General features: G+C 38.5%; 2 protein-coding genes across 2 annotated transcripts in view; one reads left to right on the top strand and one right to left on the bottom strand.

Moving 5' to 3' along the window:
- Positions 1-434: 434 nt before the first annotated feature.
- Pdrg1 (Pdrg1 prefoldin-like subunit) lies at positions 435-2042 on the top strand. Its single transcript, XM_088256250.1, has one exon. The coding sequence runs from the start codon at positions 526-528 to the stop codon at positions 922-924; it is 399 nt and encodes a 132-aa protein (XP_088112376.1). The 5' UTR covers positions 435-525; the 3' UTR covers positions 925-2042.
- A 4587-nt stretch (positions 2043-6629) lies between these two features.
- Positions 6630-16589, bottom strand: part of LOC148311657 (glutamate receptor ionotropic, kainate 2) — a 31099-nt gene continuing 21139 nt past the window's right edge. The window contains exons 14-18 of the mRNA XM_088256170.1: positions 16096-16293; positions 13418-13618; positions 12244-12561; positions 8672-8788; positions 6630-7334 (exon numbers count right to left, since the gene is read on the bottom strand). Coding sequence (XP_088112296.1) covers positions 7281-7334; positions 8672-8788; positions 12244-12561; positions 13418-13618; positions 16096-16293 — 888 coding nt within the window. The 3' untranslated portion in view covers positions 6630-7280. The remainder of the gene's footprint in view (positions 7335-8671; positions 8789-12243; positions 12562-13417; positions 13619-16095; positions 16294-16589) is intronic.

Raw genomic sequence — 16589 nt, 5'->3', positions numbered from 1 at the left:
TTTTATATGTGATAAAGTTCATGTTTTAAGTTATTTAGCGAATGTTTTTGCCTAGAATTTTCACTCATGAATTGCATGAAATTAAAGTAACTTTAAACAAAAAGAGTAAATCCACTCACGAGTAGGCAAAGGCTATGAAACTTAAAAAGCCTGAGTAGAGTCATGATAAGTGGTGTTGCATAAGCCGTAGCTAGATTTCAGAGTCATTTGGAGGTTAGGTTATTAAAAATATTAAAAACGAATTTATTTTTATTTGGATTTACTCTCGAGTGAAATTCTAAATAAAAACATTATCTAAAATGCAAATATTTCAGATCATTTTTGTTATAAATGGAAAGGTAGATACTATGACTTTTTTCAAGGTACGTACCTACCTAGAAAATAATATTTCAAAAGTTATATTTGTTGCTAGCAACATCGTGCGCGCTGTCAAGATCTATGGTTATAACCTGTCAAACGCGCATTGACGTTTCCTACGAATGCCGACTGCCCTTTTTAAAGTTATAAACTCGTAAACTCTTCATAATGGACGACTCGGAGAAGAGTTTGCAGTATTTAATATCCGTCGAGAAGCTAGCGGAAGAGATCCTGGCCGACAGAAGGTCGATAGTTCAACTGGACAAGAGGAGAAACGAGAATCGCGAAGCCCTTCGCGCCATAAAAAATACCACTGGCGGGAAAAATAAGTGCTGGATTACCATTGGTTCGAATCTCTTCAAGTGTCCTACCGATAGAGCGATGGAGATGATCGACAAGGACCAGAAAGAGATAGATGCGGAGATTAACAAAATCAGGAGCGAATTGAAAGTCAAACTCAACAATTTTAGAGATTTGGAACATCAGCCGCCTGTTCCGGGCCTGATGTTAGCGCCGCTATCGAAACAAGACACCGACGCATTGAGCAAAAGTCTGAATGCATTATAACCTGAAAAATATCGCACTAATTAACACGTTGTTTGCGGGAAACGCTTAAAAGCGTATTTTCCATACTGTTGGTAGAGAGCGGGAAAGTGTTCTATCTGCTTACTTTAGGTAGAGCGCGAGAGACGCCTGCAAACATTGCACAGATAGGAATTAGGTGCTAAAATTATTATATTATATTTGCATACAATACAGGACCTTACAAGATCCCTTACAGGACCCCAAAAGTTTGAGATGGACACTTTGGGAGAATAAAAGAGGCGTCAGAAGACCCTAAAAACATGGTCTGATGACATAGTCGCTGTGGGGGGTAGAAACTGGCTGCAAGCGGCAACTGACCAAAGGAAATGAAGGATACAGAAGAGTGTTTTGAATATTGAAACCGTCAACTTTGTGGATCACATTGATATATTATTTTGAGAAATAAAATTGATATTTTATTGATACATTATTTTAATATTTTTCCCATAAAATCAAACCCAACCTAAACACAGTTATCCCCTTCCTTGCTCGTACCCCCCCTCCTAAAACACCATTACCCCCACCCCTATCCTTATCATAATAACTTGTACACTGTTTCTTCTTTTTATATCGCTCACTCCTTTCAAGAACGTCATAAATCAAAAATCGTCAATTTTCAGTTGTGCATGTTTTCGGAATGCCCAGAAAATGTACTATATCCCAGCAAAAGCGGCATATTTTTAACTTAATATTTGTCCGCTACAGGACAGAAAGTGTTGTTTTTGCACTTTAAAGAAAATGTATTTTTAAATTATTTTTTGAAATATAAAAAATATTTTTCAAATGGAGAAAAAACCTTCAGGTTTTACCTAAAAAGATCTGTTGCACAGTAAAAAGTTCAATAAGTAGCTTGATATTTATTTTTAATACATTGCATTATAATTTAAAACTTTAGAAACGTTCTCCTGAAAATACATGTTTTTTGATTTATGACATTCTTGAAAGGAGTGAGCGATATATGTTAAGTCATAAATTAAACCCTGAAGAGGGCAACAGGTTGTTGCCGAAACTAGTTGGTTGTTAATAAAAATGTGAGTGGATCAAAAAACAAAGTCTTTTTATTTCTCAAAATAAGATACAGAAGAGGCCTATATTCAGCAGCGGAGAAGAAGATGAAAATTACTGGCAGAATTATTCCTACTGTTAAAAATAAAACAATTTACTTATTAAAACAGTTTTTTATTTATTAATTTTAAGTAAATCAGTCCCCGTCTCTTATGAACTACGAGATCAATACATTTAATTATAATATCCATCAACTAACACCTTCATACGTCTCACATATTACAGCTTACACCAAGGGTGGCCAACCCGCGGCCCGCGGCGCCCTCACGTGCGGCCCGCGGAGCAAATCACACATTTTTTTCCTTTAGTGCACACAAAACCACCAAAAGAACATTCCATCGCGCGTAGTTCGTATCATATCCCATATATGGGAGTATTTCACTATCCTGGCAATTTCAGGACCATAATGGCGTCAAGTAGTAAAGACGTTGGCCTGAAGAAGAGAAGAGTAACAGAAGAACTGACAAGTTTTTAAGACAGATGGACTATAAACAATTTTTTCGTGGAATTTAAAACAAAGCCAACCACACAAAACCACCAAAAGAACATTCCATCACGCGTAGTTCGTATCATATCCCATATATGGGAGTATTTCACTATCCTGGCAATTTCAGGACCATAATGGCGTCAAGTAGTAAAGACGTTGGCCTGAAGAAGAGAAGAGTAACAGAAGAACTGACAAGTTTTTAAGACAGATGGACTATAAACAATTTTTTCGTGGAATTTAAAACAAAGCCAACCACACAAAACCACCAAAAGAACATTCCATCACGCGTAGTTCGTATCATATCCCATATATGGGAGTATTTCACTATCCTGACAATTTCAAGACCCATAATGGCGTCAAGTAGTAAAGACGTTGGACTGAAGAAGAGAAGAGTAACAGAAGAACTGACAAGTTTTTAAGACAGATGGACTATAAACAATTTTTTCGTGGAATTTAAAACAAAGCCAACATGCCTGATATGCAATGATTCTGTTTCTATCTTGAAAAAGTATAACATTAACCCTTTCCGGTCCCCCAAAATTAAAATCTAGGTAGATAATACATTCCAATTGGAAAACAATATTTTGTCCTCTGCTCCACATACTGTTGTAATAGATACGAGTGACAAAAATGTAAGCTTGGAATTTAAATAAATAATACTAATGATGAAAAAAATGTGGAATGACATCCGACATGGGACCTAAAAGGAAAAAATCCATGTCGAATGAGATTCCACTTTGGACCAGTAAGGGTTAAACGGCATTCGAGGCTAAATATGCAAATGTAATAACATATATAATAAACATATATAAATATATATATATATATATATATATATATATATATATATATATATATATATATATATATATATATATATAAATATATATATATATATATAAATATATATATAAATAATGATTAAATAAAACACTTTTTTTATACCACTTGAGTTTTATTAAAGACTACTAGTTTCAGAAGCTAAACTTCCATCATTCAGGTCTGAATAAAAACTGTTCAGTTTTTATTCAGACCTGAATGATGGAAGTTTAGCTTCTGAAACTAGTAGTCTATAATAAAACTCAAGTGGTAAAAAAACAAGTGTTTTATTTAATCATTGTAACATGATAAAATAAATTTTGTACTACGGGCCGGTAGGAAATTATTTTTCTAAAATCTGGCCCGGCTACTGAAAACGTTGGCCACCCGTGCCTTACACAAGTTTCAATATGCGTACAGTTAAACATGGACATAAAGGTGGCGACTGACTGGACCATTTCGTCGCAACACTGTTACAGCAACGTTGTAACATCGCTCGCGGCAAGCATCCGAAACTATGGATGGCATTCGTATAGTCAGTAGCGCTCGGCTCGCTGTAATGACTATACGAATGCTTGCATCAAATGCTCCGGTCAGTCTCCGCCTTAAAAGACACCTTCAACATTACCCTTACGGTGTTAAAAACCTCCATGTGCAACAGTTATATGTATTTTGATCAGCCCTCCGCTTCAGGTACCAGTCCAGGGTAATATTGAATAAATATCAGAGTGAAAAATCACTTGTATTTATTAGACCACCCCCTGGGAATCGAACCCGGGACCTCCAGAACGGTAGCCGAGCATGCTGACCATAACACTACGGAGGCGGTAACTTTACACACATGCAACATTCGCCAATTCCACCCATGATTGACAACCACACTATGGTTCATGGGGAAATGGTGAATTTTGCATTTCGTTCACTTTTCATATATCACAACGTCATATATCAAAAATCGACAATTTTCAGTTGTGCATGTTTTCGGAATGCCTAGAAAATGTACTATATCCCAGCAAAAGCGGCATATTTTTAACTTAATATTTACCCGCTACAGGGCAGAAAGTGTTGTTTTCGCATTTTGAAGAAAAGGTATTGTTTCATTATTTTTTTAAATATACTAAATATTTTTCAAATGGAGAAAAAACCTTCAGGTTTTACCTAAAAAGATCTGTTGCACAGTAAAAAGTTCAATAAGTGGCTTGATATTGTTTTAATACATTTTATTATATTTTAAACTTTGAAAACGAGCTCCTGAAAAATCAAGTTTTTTGATTTATGACGCTGTTGAAAGGACGGCTGTCCAAATTTAAAACACAGTAAGGAACATTTTTTTGTAGTACGTTTTTTTTGCATTTTCGGACTAAGTAGAGTCTACTTAGTCCATAAATGCAAAAAAAACCTACTACAAAAAAATGTCCCTTACTGTGTTTTAAATTTGGACAGCCGAGGAGTGAGCGACGTGTAAAGTGATCACTTAAACAGCCCTGGGTATACCCAGACTTCCATATTCTTCTTCATCTATGTTGAGATGTCAAATGTAAAAAAAAAAATTAAAATAAAACGACAAACAGACAAATTTTCATCACACATCAATAATATTAAAATAACATTAAAATTGATAAAATATTTGCCTCATATAAAAAAAAGGGTTACGGCCTTACGAATCATATCACGTTCGTAACGGGAGATTCGTCATCAACTTACGACATTTTGTCATCTAATAATGATCGTAATTTACGATGAAACTTGATACAATGCATACAAATATATAAAATCAAACAATTCGTAAATTTGGTTTTACCATTTTCGATATACGAGCGTTTCAAAAAATCAACAATTATAAAAATCAGACACACAAATATTTGCAGTTGCAACGCAACATAGTTTTCTAACTAACTAACCATCACGCCTTTTCTCTGCAGGGGTAGGCAGAGAGAATGGGACGCCACGCCGCTCTGTCCTTGCAAACAATCTTCGATTCGTGCATCTGTCCATATATAGCCCCCGATTATACCCAATTTTCAATAGACAACATTCAACTTGACATCAATCATGTGTGTATATAAAATACTTTGACTCACTTCAAACCCCTTATACGCACCCCGATGGTGCATAGGGCACTGCATCATATATATATATATATATATATATATATATATATATATATATATATATATATATATATATATATATATATATATATATATATGTATATATATATATTTATATATTTATATATATAAATATATATATATATATATATATTTATATATATACATATATACGCAGTGTTATCTTGATGGTTAACACATGAAGGAAAGGTGATCAGCCCTCCGCTTCAGGTACCAGTCCAGGGTAATATTGAATAACTATTGGGAGTGAAAAAATCACACATATGTATTGGAGTCTAATGCCAGGTCGTAAGCCCTGGAATGCTCAGATTCCATGTTCTTTTGTATAGAAACTTCGTCTCAGTTTAGACAATCCGGTATTCCTCCGGAGCGGGAATGGCTTAAAAGTAATGTTAGGTTAGGTTCCCTTTTGAACACATTTTTGCAATGGAATACACAAATTCCAGTATTTTATCTAGGCATATCTTATATTAAATTTAAAATTACGGCTTTTTTATTTAAAAAAACACAGGAATTCATAGCACTATCTGTTCTTAGGTTAGGTTGGGTTTCACCAGTTTTAAAATTACACAATTTTCCATTGAAAAACACACATTATCATACCCATATGTGTCAAACACCGCTTTTAGGTTAGGTTATGTTAAAAATTACACACTTTTCATTGTTAAACATGTGTCTTTGTGTCAAACACTGCTTTTAGGTTAGGTTATGTTAAAATTTACACAATTTTCTTTGTTAAACATGTGTCTTTGTGTTGAGCACTGCTTTTAGGTTAGGTTATGTTAAAATTTACACAATTTTCTTTGTTAAACATGTGTCTTTGTGTTGAACACTGCTTTTAGGTTAGGTTATGTTAAAATTTACACAAATTTCTTTGTTAAACATGTGTATAATGTGTCAAGCTTTTAGGTTAGGTTATGTTAATATTTACACACTTTTCATTGTTAAACATGTGTATAATGTGTCAAACACTGCTTTTAGGTTAGGTTATGTTAAAATTTACACAATATTCATTGTCAAACCCATTTTAGTTAGTTTTTCTTTAAAATACATCAATAAATAACATTAGGTGAGTGTTAAACACTGTTTTTAGGTTATATATGGCCTCATTTTAATTTAAAAACACACGTTGACGCCATTTTTACGTAAGATTAGGTTAGTTCATATAAATATTAAATAAAAGATTATATGTTTGTCTTATTTAATTACTGAAACACGTAAATTTCTTGGTCTTTGACGTGCCAAACACTATTTTTGTCCGATTAGGTTTAAATTTACATAGTTTCCGTTGGAAAACACACATTCGACAAAATGTAGGCAGTGGTTTTGGGGTTTTTGAAGTGCCAAACACTCTTTATGTCCGATCAGGTTTGAAACTGCACAGTTTTGGTTGAAAAACACATATTTGACGGAATTTTGGCACGGTTTTTGGGGTCTTTGAACTGCCGAACACTACTTTTGTCGGATCAGGTTTAAATTTACATAGTTTCCGTTGGAAAACACACATTTGACAGAATTTTGGCAGTGTTTTTGGGGTCTTTGAAGTGACAAACACAACTTTTGTCGGATCAGGTTTAAATTTACATAGTTTCCGTTGGAAAATACACATTTGACGGAATTTTGGCAGTGTTTTTGGGGTCTTTGAAGCGCCAAACACTATTTTTGACCGATCAGGTTTGAAACTGCACAGTTTTGGTTGGACAACGCACACTGGTCGGTGTGTTGGCGGCGTTTTCAGTGCAAGCTAGGTGAGGTCAGGTCCCTGGAAGGTTAGATCACGTATCCACGTGGGCGGGGAGGAAGTAGGAGGAGTGGGGGGACCCACCGGCGCAGCGCTAGGAGCCCCGGAGCTCCTTCAGCGGCAGCGCCCCGCTGCCGTAGGTCAGCTCCTGCACAAATACAAGCAATGTGTACGAGTCATCACATCACTGGGAAGGAAGAATTTAAAAAAATATATATATTAACCCTTTCCGGTCCCCCAAAATTAAAAAAAATCTAGGTAGACAGTTACATTCCAATTGGAAAACAATATTTTGTCCTCTGCTCCACATACTGTTGTAATAGATACGAGTGACAAAAATGTAAGCTTGGAATTTAAATAAATAATACTAATGATGAAAAAATGTGGAATAACATCCGACACGGGACCTAAGAGGAAAAAATCGATGTCCAATGAGATTCCACATTGGACCAGTAAGGGTTACGCCCCGTAAATGCCCAGACTCCCATATTCTTCTTCATCTTTGTTGAGATGTCAACAAATAATATGAAAAATAACTCCCGTAATCGGAGATTATACAGATTTTTATTTATTTACAGTTCACAAACAATGAAAAACATATTACAATAAATGAAATACAGTGCGATACAAATTGTTTGAATGTTTCTCATCAATTAGATGATAACACTACAAGCTTACAGAAACAGTAAAGGTGCAGGTTAAACACACATCGCTCACTCCTTTCAAGAACGTCATAAATCAAAAATCGTCAATTTTCAGTTGTGCGTGTTTTCGGAATGCCCAGAAAATGTACTATATCCCAGCAAAAGCGGCATATTTTTAACTTAATATTTACCCGCTACAGGACAGAAAGTGTTGTTTTTGCATTTTGAAGAAAGTGTATTGTTTATTTATTTTTTTAAATAAACTAAATGTTTTTCAAATGGAGAAAAAACCATCAGGTTTTACTTAAAAACATCTGTTGCGCAATAAAAAGTTCAATACGAGGCTTGATATTTATTTTGAATGCATTGTATTATATTTTAAAACTTTAAAAACGTTCTCCTGAAAAATACAGTTTTTTGATATATGACGTTCTTGAAAGGAGTGAGCGATATATCGTAGTCGTACAGGAGAAAGTGACCAACTAACAAAACGTAAAATGTTCAGGAGGGCCATTTAAGTCACTTTTGCTTGGCAAGAGAATAAACATCAATGCAGTTAGTCATTTTTACCAAGTCACTATATTATACTTCCAAGTTTAAAATCCTTTGGGATGTTTTTCAGGGCAATATTAAGCTAGTAAGATATCAAATAGTCAATGATCACGTTTTGGTAAAAAATGCAATTGGTCACTTTCTCCTGTATGACTACAATATACAGAATCGAAATTATTTTGTAAAAAAAGGGTGATAACAATCAAAAGTAATGAAATAAGAAAGTAAAAATTTGTGAAGTATTTGGAGACGTTCAAAATGAGTGGTATCTATGTCTCTGTTGGCTCACCCCATTGTACTGCGAGGCGGGCACGTAGGTGGCGGGCACGGAGCACCGGGCGCAGTGCCTCCGGAGCGCGGGGCGCTGCCTCGCCCCTCCTCCGCAGCGCACCGCGAACCTCAACTCCTGGACACAGATTCGCGTCTTGTATTTATGTATTTAGATTGGATAAACAGGGGACATTAAAAGCTTTTAAATGTAAATTAACTCTATCCACGTGGCTCGCATAACCGTTTGTGTTTTTACAAAACATTCCCCACACGCGGCTGACATAACCGTTTGTGTTTTCACTTAGGTCCAAGTTTCGAACCTCAGTTCAACTTGGAGGGATTTTTTCATGGTGTGGAACTTTGGATAAAATAATACGTCAATCCTTGGCCTTATGACATCTGTTGAAATATCTGACTAATAATTTGTAACATCACAAGGATAAATAAAAGAACAGATCCCTGATTTTTCTTGCGGTCGGTAATTAGTCCGCGCCATAATCATGCCCTATATCTGTCAATTCAATTCAATTCAATTCAATTCAATTCAATTTATTCAATAATTAATATATACATTACAAACAAACATTTAAGGCGTATATATTAAAAAAACAAATTAAAAATTACACAAGAAGACTCTTGTTAAATGTGTAGAAGAATCTCGCTTCGGAAAACTCCTTCGGACACATGGAACAGATCAATATCCAATGTGATATTGTTCAACATAGCGGTAGCTCTTCCTACAGGCATAACCATCGGCAGGTTGGTCCTGTGTATAGGAATCTGAAACAATCTATGCCGACGCTGTCTTAGGTAACTATCGGGAACATACAGACCAATGCTCTGGATAATTTCAGGATTATCGATCATACCGCGCAACAATCGATAAAAATGCGTAATCAAATACGCATTCCTTCTAGTCTCTAAACTATTGTAGCCAAGCATACCCTGGAGAAACTGGGTCGGGTAGAGCCAAGGATAATAGCCGTACTCTCTCATGTAGAGATACCTCAAAAACTTCTTTTGGACTTTCTCTACCATAAGAGAGTACTTAAGCTCGTGTGGCCCCCAGATCATCGAGCCACTCTCGAGTCTACTTCGCACCAAGGAGTTATAAAGAGTTCTCAGCACGCGGGTATTTTCGAAAACCCTGGCAGTACGCAGAACAAATCCTAGCATTTTCAATGCATTACTACTGACTGCCTCTATATGATCGTGAAATGTCAGGGTGCTCACAAATCTAACGCCCAGATCCCTAACATTCGATGCTCGCATCAGATTTTGGTCGTTCATTTTGTAGCGATAAAATAATGTTTTTTGGGCCCTAGTGAAAGACGTGATCGAACACTTGGAAACATTAAACATTAATTTGTTTCGTCTTCCCCATTCACATATATTTGATATATCTGCTTGGAGAAGACGAAAATCGTCAAAAGTTGTCACCTTTAAGAAAAGCTTTAGGTCATCCGCAAATAACAAAAACCGTGAGTTTAAAATTACATTCTTGATATTATTAATGAAAATAGAAAACAATAATGGACCCAGGTTAGAACCTTGCGGGACACCCGAGAAAGTATTGAAGGACTCTGACGCAAATAGACCGTAGGAGACGTATTGGTTTCTGTTTTGAAGGTAGCTCGCCATTAATTTTAGCATACCATCCGAGAAACCGATCTCATACAGCCTCTTCAATAAGACATCATGGTTGACTGTATCAAAGGCCTTGGCGAAGTCATTATATGAACAGTCGACCTGATGTCCCGCGTCTAGAGCTTCTGTGACGTAATTCGTAAAAACCATCAGATTTGTTTCAACCGATCGGCCTTTCCTGAATCCATGTTGTTCATCAATTATAAACGGCTCTACTCGGGAAGCGACGATTTTACTTATTATGATTTCAAATACCTTAGCTGGTGCAGAAAGAACAGCTACAGGTCTATAATTTTCTACGGATGACTTAGAGCCACTCTTATGTATAGGAGTAACCTTTGACATCTTCCATGTTTCCGGGAAGACCCCTGTATTCACTGAAAGATTATACAAAAAACAAAGTGGTCTTTTAATCAAATCCACGCAGCCTTTTAGGAAGAAAGTTGGAATGAAATCTGGACCAAGAGAATTAGTGTTACTTAATTTTTTTATAGTGTCGGCCACATCTTTCTCATTGATATTACAAACATCAATAAACTGCGCACCGGTCGGCGAACATTTCTTGGCAATGCTAATATCAAGAAGCGGAGGTTCATTACTATATACAGTCTTAAAATGACCTGCAAACGCCTCGGCAATGTCTGCACCCCGTACTATTTTTTCACCCCACGTCATGGAGTTAATATTCCCACCATCCGCCTTTTGAGACTTTATGTAGTCCCAAAAAGTATTTGGATCCTGAAGAATACCATTTTCCATGCTGGTAATGAACTCCCGGTATGCTAATCGAATGCTACGTCTCACGACAGATCTGTAACGTCCAAACATCTCATAATCACTGTGGCAGCCAGAAGCTTTCCATTTCTTATGATAGAAATGCTTAGTCTGTATGTCTCTAATAATATCCCTAGAAAACCACTTCGGATATCGCCTTCCACCAGCAGCCTGAGATCTTCTAGGGAAGCAGGAATCAAATACACATTCAACAGTATAATAAAAATATTGTACCGCCTCGTTTACATCCGATTTGTTATACAGATCTCCCCAATCGATACCGTCCATGAGGTAATATAGTCTCACTCTCGACGCTACGCATCGCCAGTGGGTAAGAGTGACACACGATGCGTGCTTTGATTTATATATGTTACGATCTTATTTGTTTATATTACGATATATTTCAAGAATAATGTGACACAGGTGTATTATTGAGTACCAAAAAGGCACAATGAATCCCATTGAACGTTTTTGTTTAGGAAAATAAATCGTTTCTTAACTAAATACATGATAAAAGTAATCATTTTAAAAACGGCTAAATACCGCCGCGTACGAGCATCTCTCAGGAACAAAGTTGACGCAGTTAAAAGGTTAAATTAACAGTAAAATTGGGATACAATTTTGTTTCACATTTTCAATGAATTTCGCAAATTAGTTTGAGAAAAATTGCTTTGCAAGAGAAGGTCTGTCAGGAAGGCTAGATGCTTCTGTATCAGGTCTGGAATTTAGCAACTAGAAACTGCCGAAATGCGAATGCTTAGGTGGTCAGCTGGAGTGTCCCTTAGACCACAGAATAAACAGTTCAGTCGCATTCGTGGGAGCCTGGCTGTAACAGGCATCAATAGTAAGGTAGGGGAAAGGCGATTGGAGGTGGTATGGGCACATAGGGCGCAGAGAACCTGATCATATTGTGAACCAGGCAATCGCCATAGAAAGGCATCTAGAGGAAGACCAGAGAATTCATGGATGCTGCAGAGAGATAACATGGTCCCAAGGCATGGCCTAGGTGACGTTGTCCATGACAGAAGGACCTACAGCCTGAGGATGAGGAGAACTGACCCTAATATTCTATAAAGACGATAAGTTGGGATGAAGCCAGGAAGAAGAATCAAAAAATTATTAATAGGGATGGAGCTAGGAGGGATATCAAAGAATTGAATTGTTATAGACCTGTCCCATCTCGCTGCAGAGCGACTGGCGGCCCTGCGCGGCGTTCTTCTTGGAGTTCCAGCAGAACTCGAGGATGGCCACGAGGATGGCCAGCGCCAGGCCGCACAGCAGCACCACGAACACGCCGCCGATGTTCTGCACGCCCAGAGCGTTGGCCTTGCTGTCCTTGGCCTTGTCCTCGCGGTTGCACACGTCGCCCGTGTTCTTCCACCACTTGTCGTACAGGATCTGCACCGCGCCCTTCTCCTGCAGCTGCAGGATGGCCAGCGAGATCTTGTCCCGCCACGGCGAGCCCTTGGCCGTGGCGATGCCGTACCCCTGCAAGCATTCTCCGTTAGTTCTTCTGGCTGCCCGCGCCCCGCAACCATTCCCTCGTTAGTTCCTCTAGCTGCCCGCACCCCGCAACCATTCTCTCGTTAGTTCCTCTAGCTGCCCGCACCCCGCAAGCTTTCATTCGTCACTCCGACAGTCTCAGAGAGCCTTCGATTCCCCGCACCCCCGCAAGGTTTCACTCGATAGTTGGACACAGTCTAGAAAAGACCTCTATTTCCCCTGGACTTTCATTTATAAGTTCAACATAGTTACAATAGGTCTTGAGAAATAGTAACATTCACCAAATAAAACATAAATTTAAAAAAAGATATATATGCTGTCTAGATTGATAAGTAATGCAGCGGAATTTGCCAATGATACTCATTAACTTACGCTGGATAGGCCCGCCATGAGATGTGTTCTACACAGTGTCAGAGTGGGGGGGAATATGTATGAATAGTTAAGGTAGAGAAAGTCCAAAAGAAGTTTCTAAGGTATCTCTACATGAGAGAGTGCGGGTATTATCCTCGGCTCTACCCGACCCAGTTCCTCCAGGGTATGCTCGGCTACAACAGTCTAGGGACTAGAAGGAATGTGTATTTGATGAGGCATTTCTATCCATTATTGCGCGGTATGATGGATAATCCTGAAACTATCCGGAGCATCGGTCTGTATGTTCCCGATAGTTAGCTAAGGACAGCGTGGGCATAGATAGTTTCCCATTCCTATATACAGGAGCAACCTGCCGATGGTTATGCCTGTAGGAAGATATGCTGAACAATACCTGTTCCATGTGCCTGAGGGGGTATTCCCGCATCTTTCACAAGAGTATTCATGGGGAATGGACACTTGTGGGACTCACCTTGGAGTCCAGCAGGCCCCCGACCTGCGTGAGGTTGCAGTCCCGCTGCACGCGGTGGTCCAGCATGGTGGACTCCATGAGGAAGGCGTAGTCCCCGCGGAGCACCCTCCCGACGCCCTCCTCGTAGCTGGAGACGAACACCGACGGCCGCCGCGACTCCATGTACCGCCACATCTGCTTGTAGATGTCTATCTTGGAGTCCTGCAATGAAAATACCAGTTTTATGAATCGGACTTTCTTCAAAAATTATCAAATGTCGTGTCTGTTCAGTTCTTCCATACAGAGATGAATAGTGGACCCTCAAGATCAGCACTATGTACCTTTTTTTACAAACTAACTAACTAACTAACCATCACGCTGCTTCCCCGCAGTGCAGAGAGAATAGAACGCCGCACCACTCTGTCTTTGCAAACACTCTTCGCCTTTTCCACGTTCGTGCATCTCCTCGTACATACCCGCCGATTGTTTCGACTCCTAACCTGACCGCTTTCAAGTATTTGGCATATCTGATCGTGCCAAGTTTTTCTCGGTCTTCCTCTGCTATTTTTACCAATTACATTTGCCTCATAATTTCCTCACTCATTCGTTCTACATGTCCAAACCATCTCAACACACCTTTCTTAATTTTATCGATAATGCTTGTCTCAGCCTTGCATTCCTTCCTTATTTCACTATTCAAACATCTATCATACATAGTTTTGTCGCACATTCTTCTGAGAGATTGCGTTTCGACTGCATTCAGTCTACTTTCATCTTTTGCCAACTCCATGTTTCACTTCCATACATTAGGGTCGGAACTAGGACTCTTATCTTTTTTTATAATTTTTTATTTGTAAAATATATGTGGAGGTCCTAACCAAAAAGTTACATTTCCAGTATTGCACAAAAACATCCTTTAAATGCAAATCTGTTCTGTTGACTGTATTCTATGGAAATCTTTTTTAAGGTTGCGACAAAACGTGTTGGGAATTTCATCCACCCCATATCTGTTCTGTGTGATACATAATATCGTATTTGATTGCGTGTAATAAACAACTTTATTTTTACATATTTTTAATAAATAATTATTGTGAAATTTGCCCGAGGCATGGGAAATCCCATACCCCTGTTACAGCCAGGCTCCCACAAATGCGTGGACTCTTTAGTCATGTGATAAGTATGTAATGTATGTTATTTTTTCAGAATATCTTCCTCTTTGCGGGGCGGGCAGTTCTGGCGGCTATAAAGCCCCGAAAAAGAAGTGCCCGGGAGGCGGTTGCGGAAAATAATCAGCAATTTTTTGATCTTTAACAAATCCTGATATATGAATATTTTTATACACCCTTGTCATTCCTTTATATGTGGAGGTCCTCATCAAAATGTTACATTTCCAATATTGCCCAAAAAGTCCTTTAAATGCAAATCTGTTCTGTTGACTGTATTCTATGGAAAACTTAATTAAAGTATGGACAAAACGTGACCAATCCTGTGTTAAACCAATATGAAGTCATTAAATCGCACCAAAACGTAACAATTTTACAAGCTAGAATAAAGACATAGAAAGGAGAGTGAATGCTGGGAACGGAGTGAATGGTGCACTAAAATCAGTTTTAGCAAATAAAAATCTATCAGCGGAAGCTGAACTGGCAGTACGCAATGGAGTTCTGGTTCCGACCCTTATGTATGGAAGCGAAGCATGGAGTTGGCAAAAGAAGGATGAAAGCAGACTGAATGCAGTTGAAATGCGATCGCTCAGACGAATGTGTTGCAAAACGATGTTTGATAGATGTTCGAATGATGAAATAAGGAAAGAATGTAAGGCTGAGATGAGCATTATCGATAAAATTAAGAAAGGTGTGTTGAGATGGTTTGGACATGTGGAGCGTATGAGTGAAGAAAGAACGATTAAACAAATTTATGAGGCGAATGTAGTTGGAAAAAGAAGAAGAGGACGACCGAGGAAAACTTGGCACAATCGGGTATGTCAAATACTTGAAAGCGGCCCGGTCAGGAGTCGTAATAATCGTCAGGTATGTATGAGGAGATGCATGAACGTGGAAGAGGCGAAGAATGTTTGCAAGGACAGAGTGGTGTGGCGCTCTATTCTCTCTGCCTACCCCTGCGGGGAAGCGGCGTGATGGTTAGTTAGTTAGTTAGTTAGTTAGAATGTAACGTTTCGGTGAGGACCTCCACAACTATTAGAAAATTCTTCTTAAAAAAATGTATAAAGATTTACAGCATATTTAGTTTATTTTCATTCATTCAAACCCTTATCCACACCCCTATGGTGCATAGGGCACTGCATCATATAAACACAGTGTTATCTTGATCGTTAACCCATGAAGGAAAGGTGATCAGCCCTCCGCTTCCAGTACCAGTCCAAGGTTATATTGAATGAATATAAGACTGAAAAAATCACTTAAATTTATTTGACCCCCCCCTAGGAATCGAACCCGGGACCTCCAGTACGGTAGCCGAGCGTGCTGACCATTACACTACGGAGGCGGACAAAAAAAGCATATTTAGTTTATATGTCTTAAAAATGATAGTGGAACTGTATAGTTCATAATGAAATTCAAAGAAAAATAAAAAATAAAGCAAAAAACTATCCAGCTGGCACAGACTGTGTGCCAATCGACAAGGAGTTCATGAATGATAGTTTTTCAAGAAATTCTCTAAAAAAATAACATTCTACATACCCGGAAAAAACTCATGGTGGATCCCCCATGCAAAGTTCCGTACTGTATGGCGGATTGCCCCGCCAGATCTGCTACGGTCTCTATGGGGGCCACGGTACGCTCCACGGTCAGAAACGCCGCCAAGTTGGCCGTGTACGAGGAAATGATGATCAGCGTGAAGAACCACCAGATGCCGCCTACGATTCGAGTGGACGTTGCCTGGAAACGAGAAATAATCAGTCGATCCAAAGTCGTTATTATCAAAAACAAGTATGAACATATTGTTTGCGAGAATTACTTAAAAGTGTCTTTTCCATACTGTTGGTAGAGAGCGGGAGACGCTTGTAAGCATTCTATTTGCTTACTTTTGGTAGAGCGCGAGAGACTTGCACCCTTTCCTTATATCACCATTGGAACATCTACCATACATGGTCTTGCCGCACTGAGAGATGGCATCCCGACTGCATCCAGTCTACTCTCATCCTTCCCAAACCATCCCAAGCCGCCTTCCTTAG

The sequence above is a fragment of the Brachycentrus maculatus genome, unplaced genomic scaffold, assembly GCF_059751285.1.
Source record: "Brachycentrus maculatus isolate JH-2025_06_01 unplaced genomic scaffold, ASM5975128v1 h1tg000059l, whole genome shotgun sequence".
Classification (NCBI taxonomy): domain Eukaryota; kingdom Metazoa; phylum Arthropoda; class Insecta; order Trichoptera; family Brachycentridae; genus Brachycentrus; species Brachycentrus maculatus.
This window is presented reverse-complemented; position numbering and strand designations above follow the sequence as displayed.

Coding starts and splice junctions, on each gene's coding strand:
- Pdrg1 (XM_088256250.1), top strand. CDS start 526: ATGGACGACTCGGAGAAGAGTTTGCAGTATTTAATATCCGTCGAGAAG.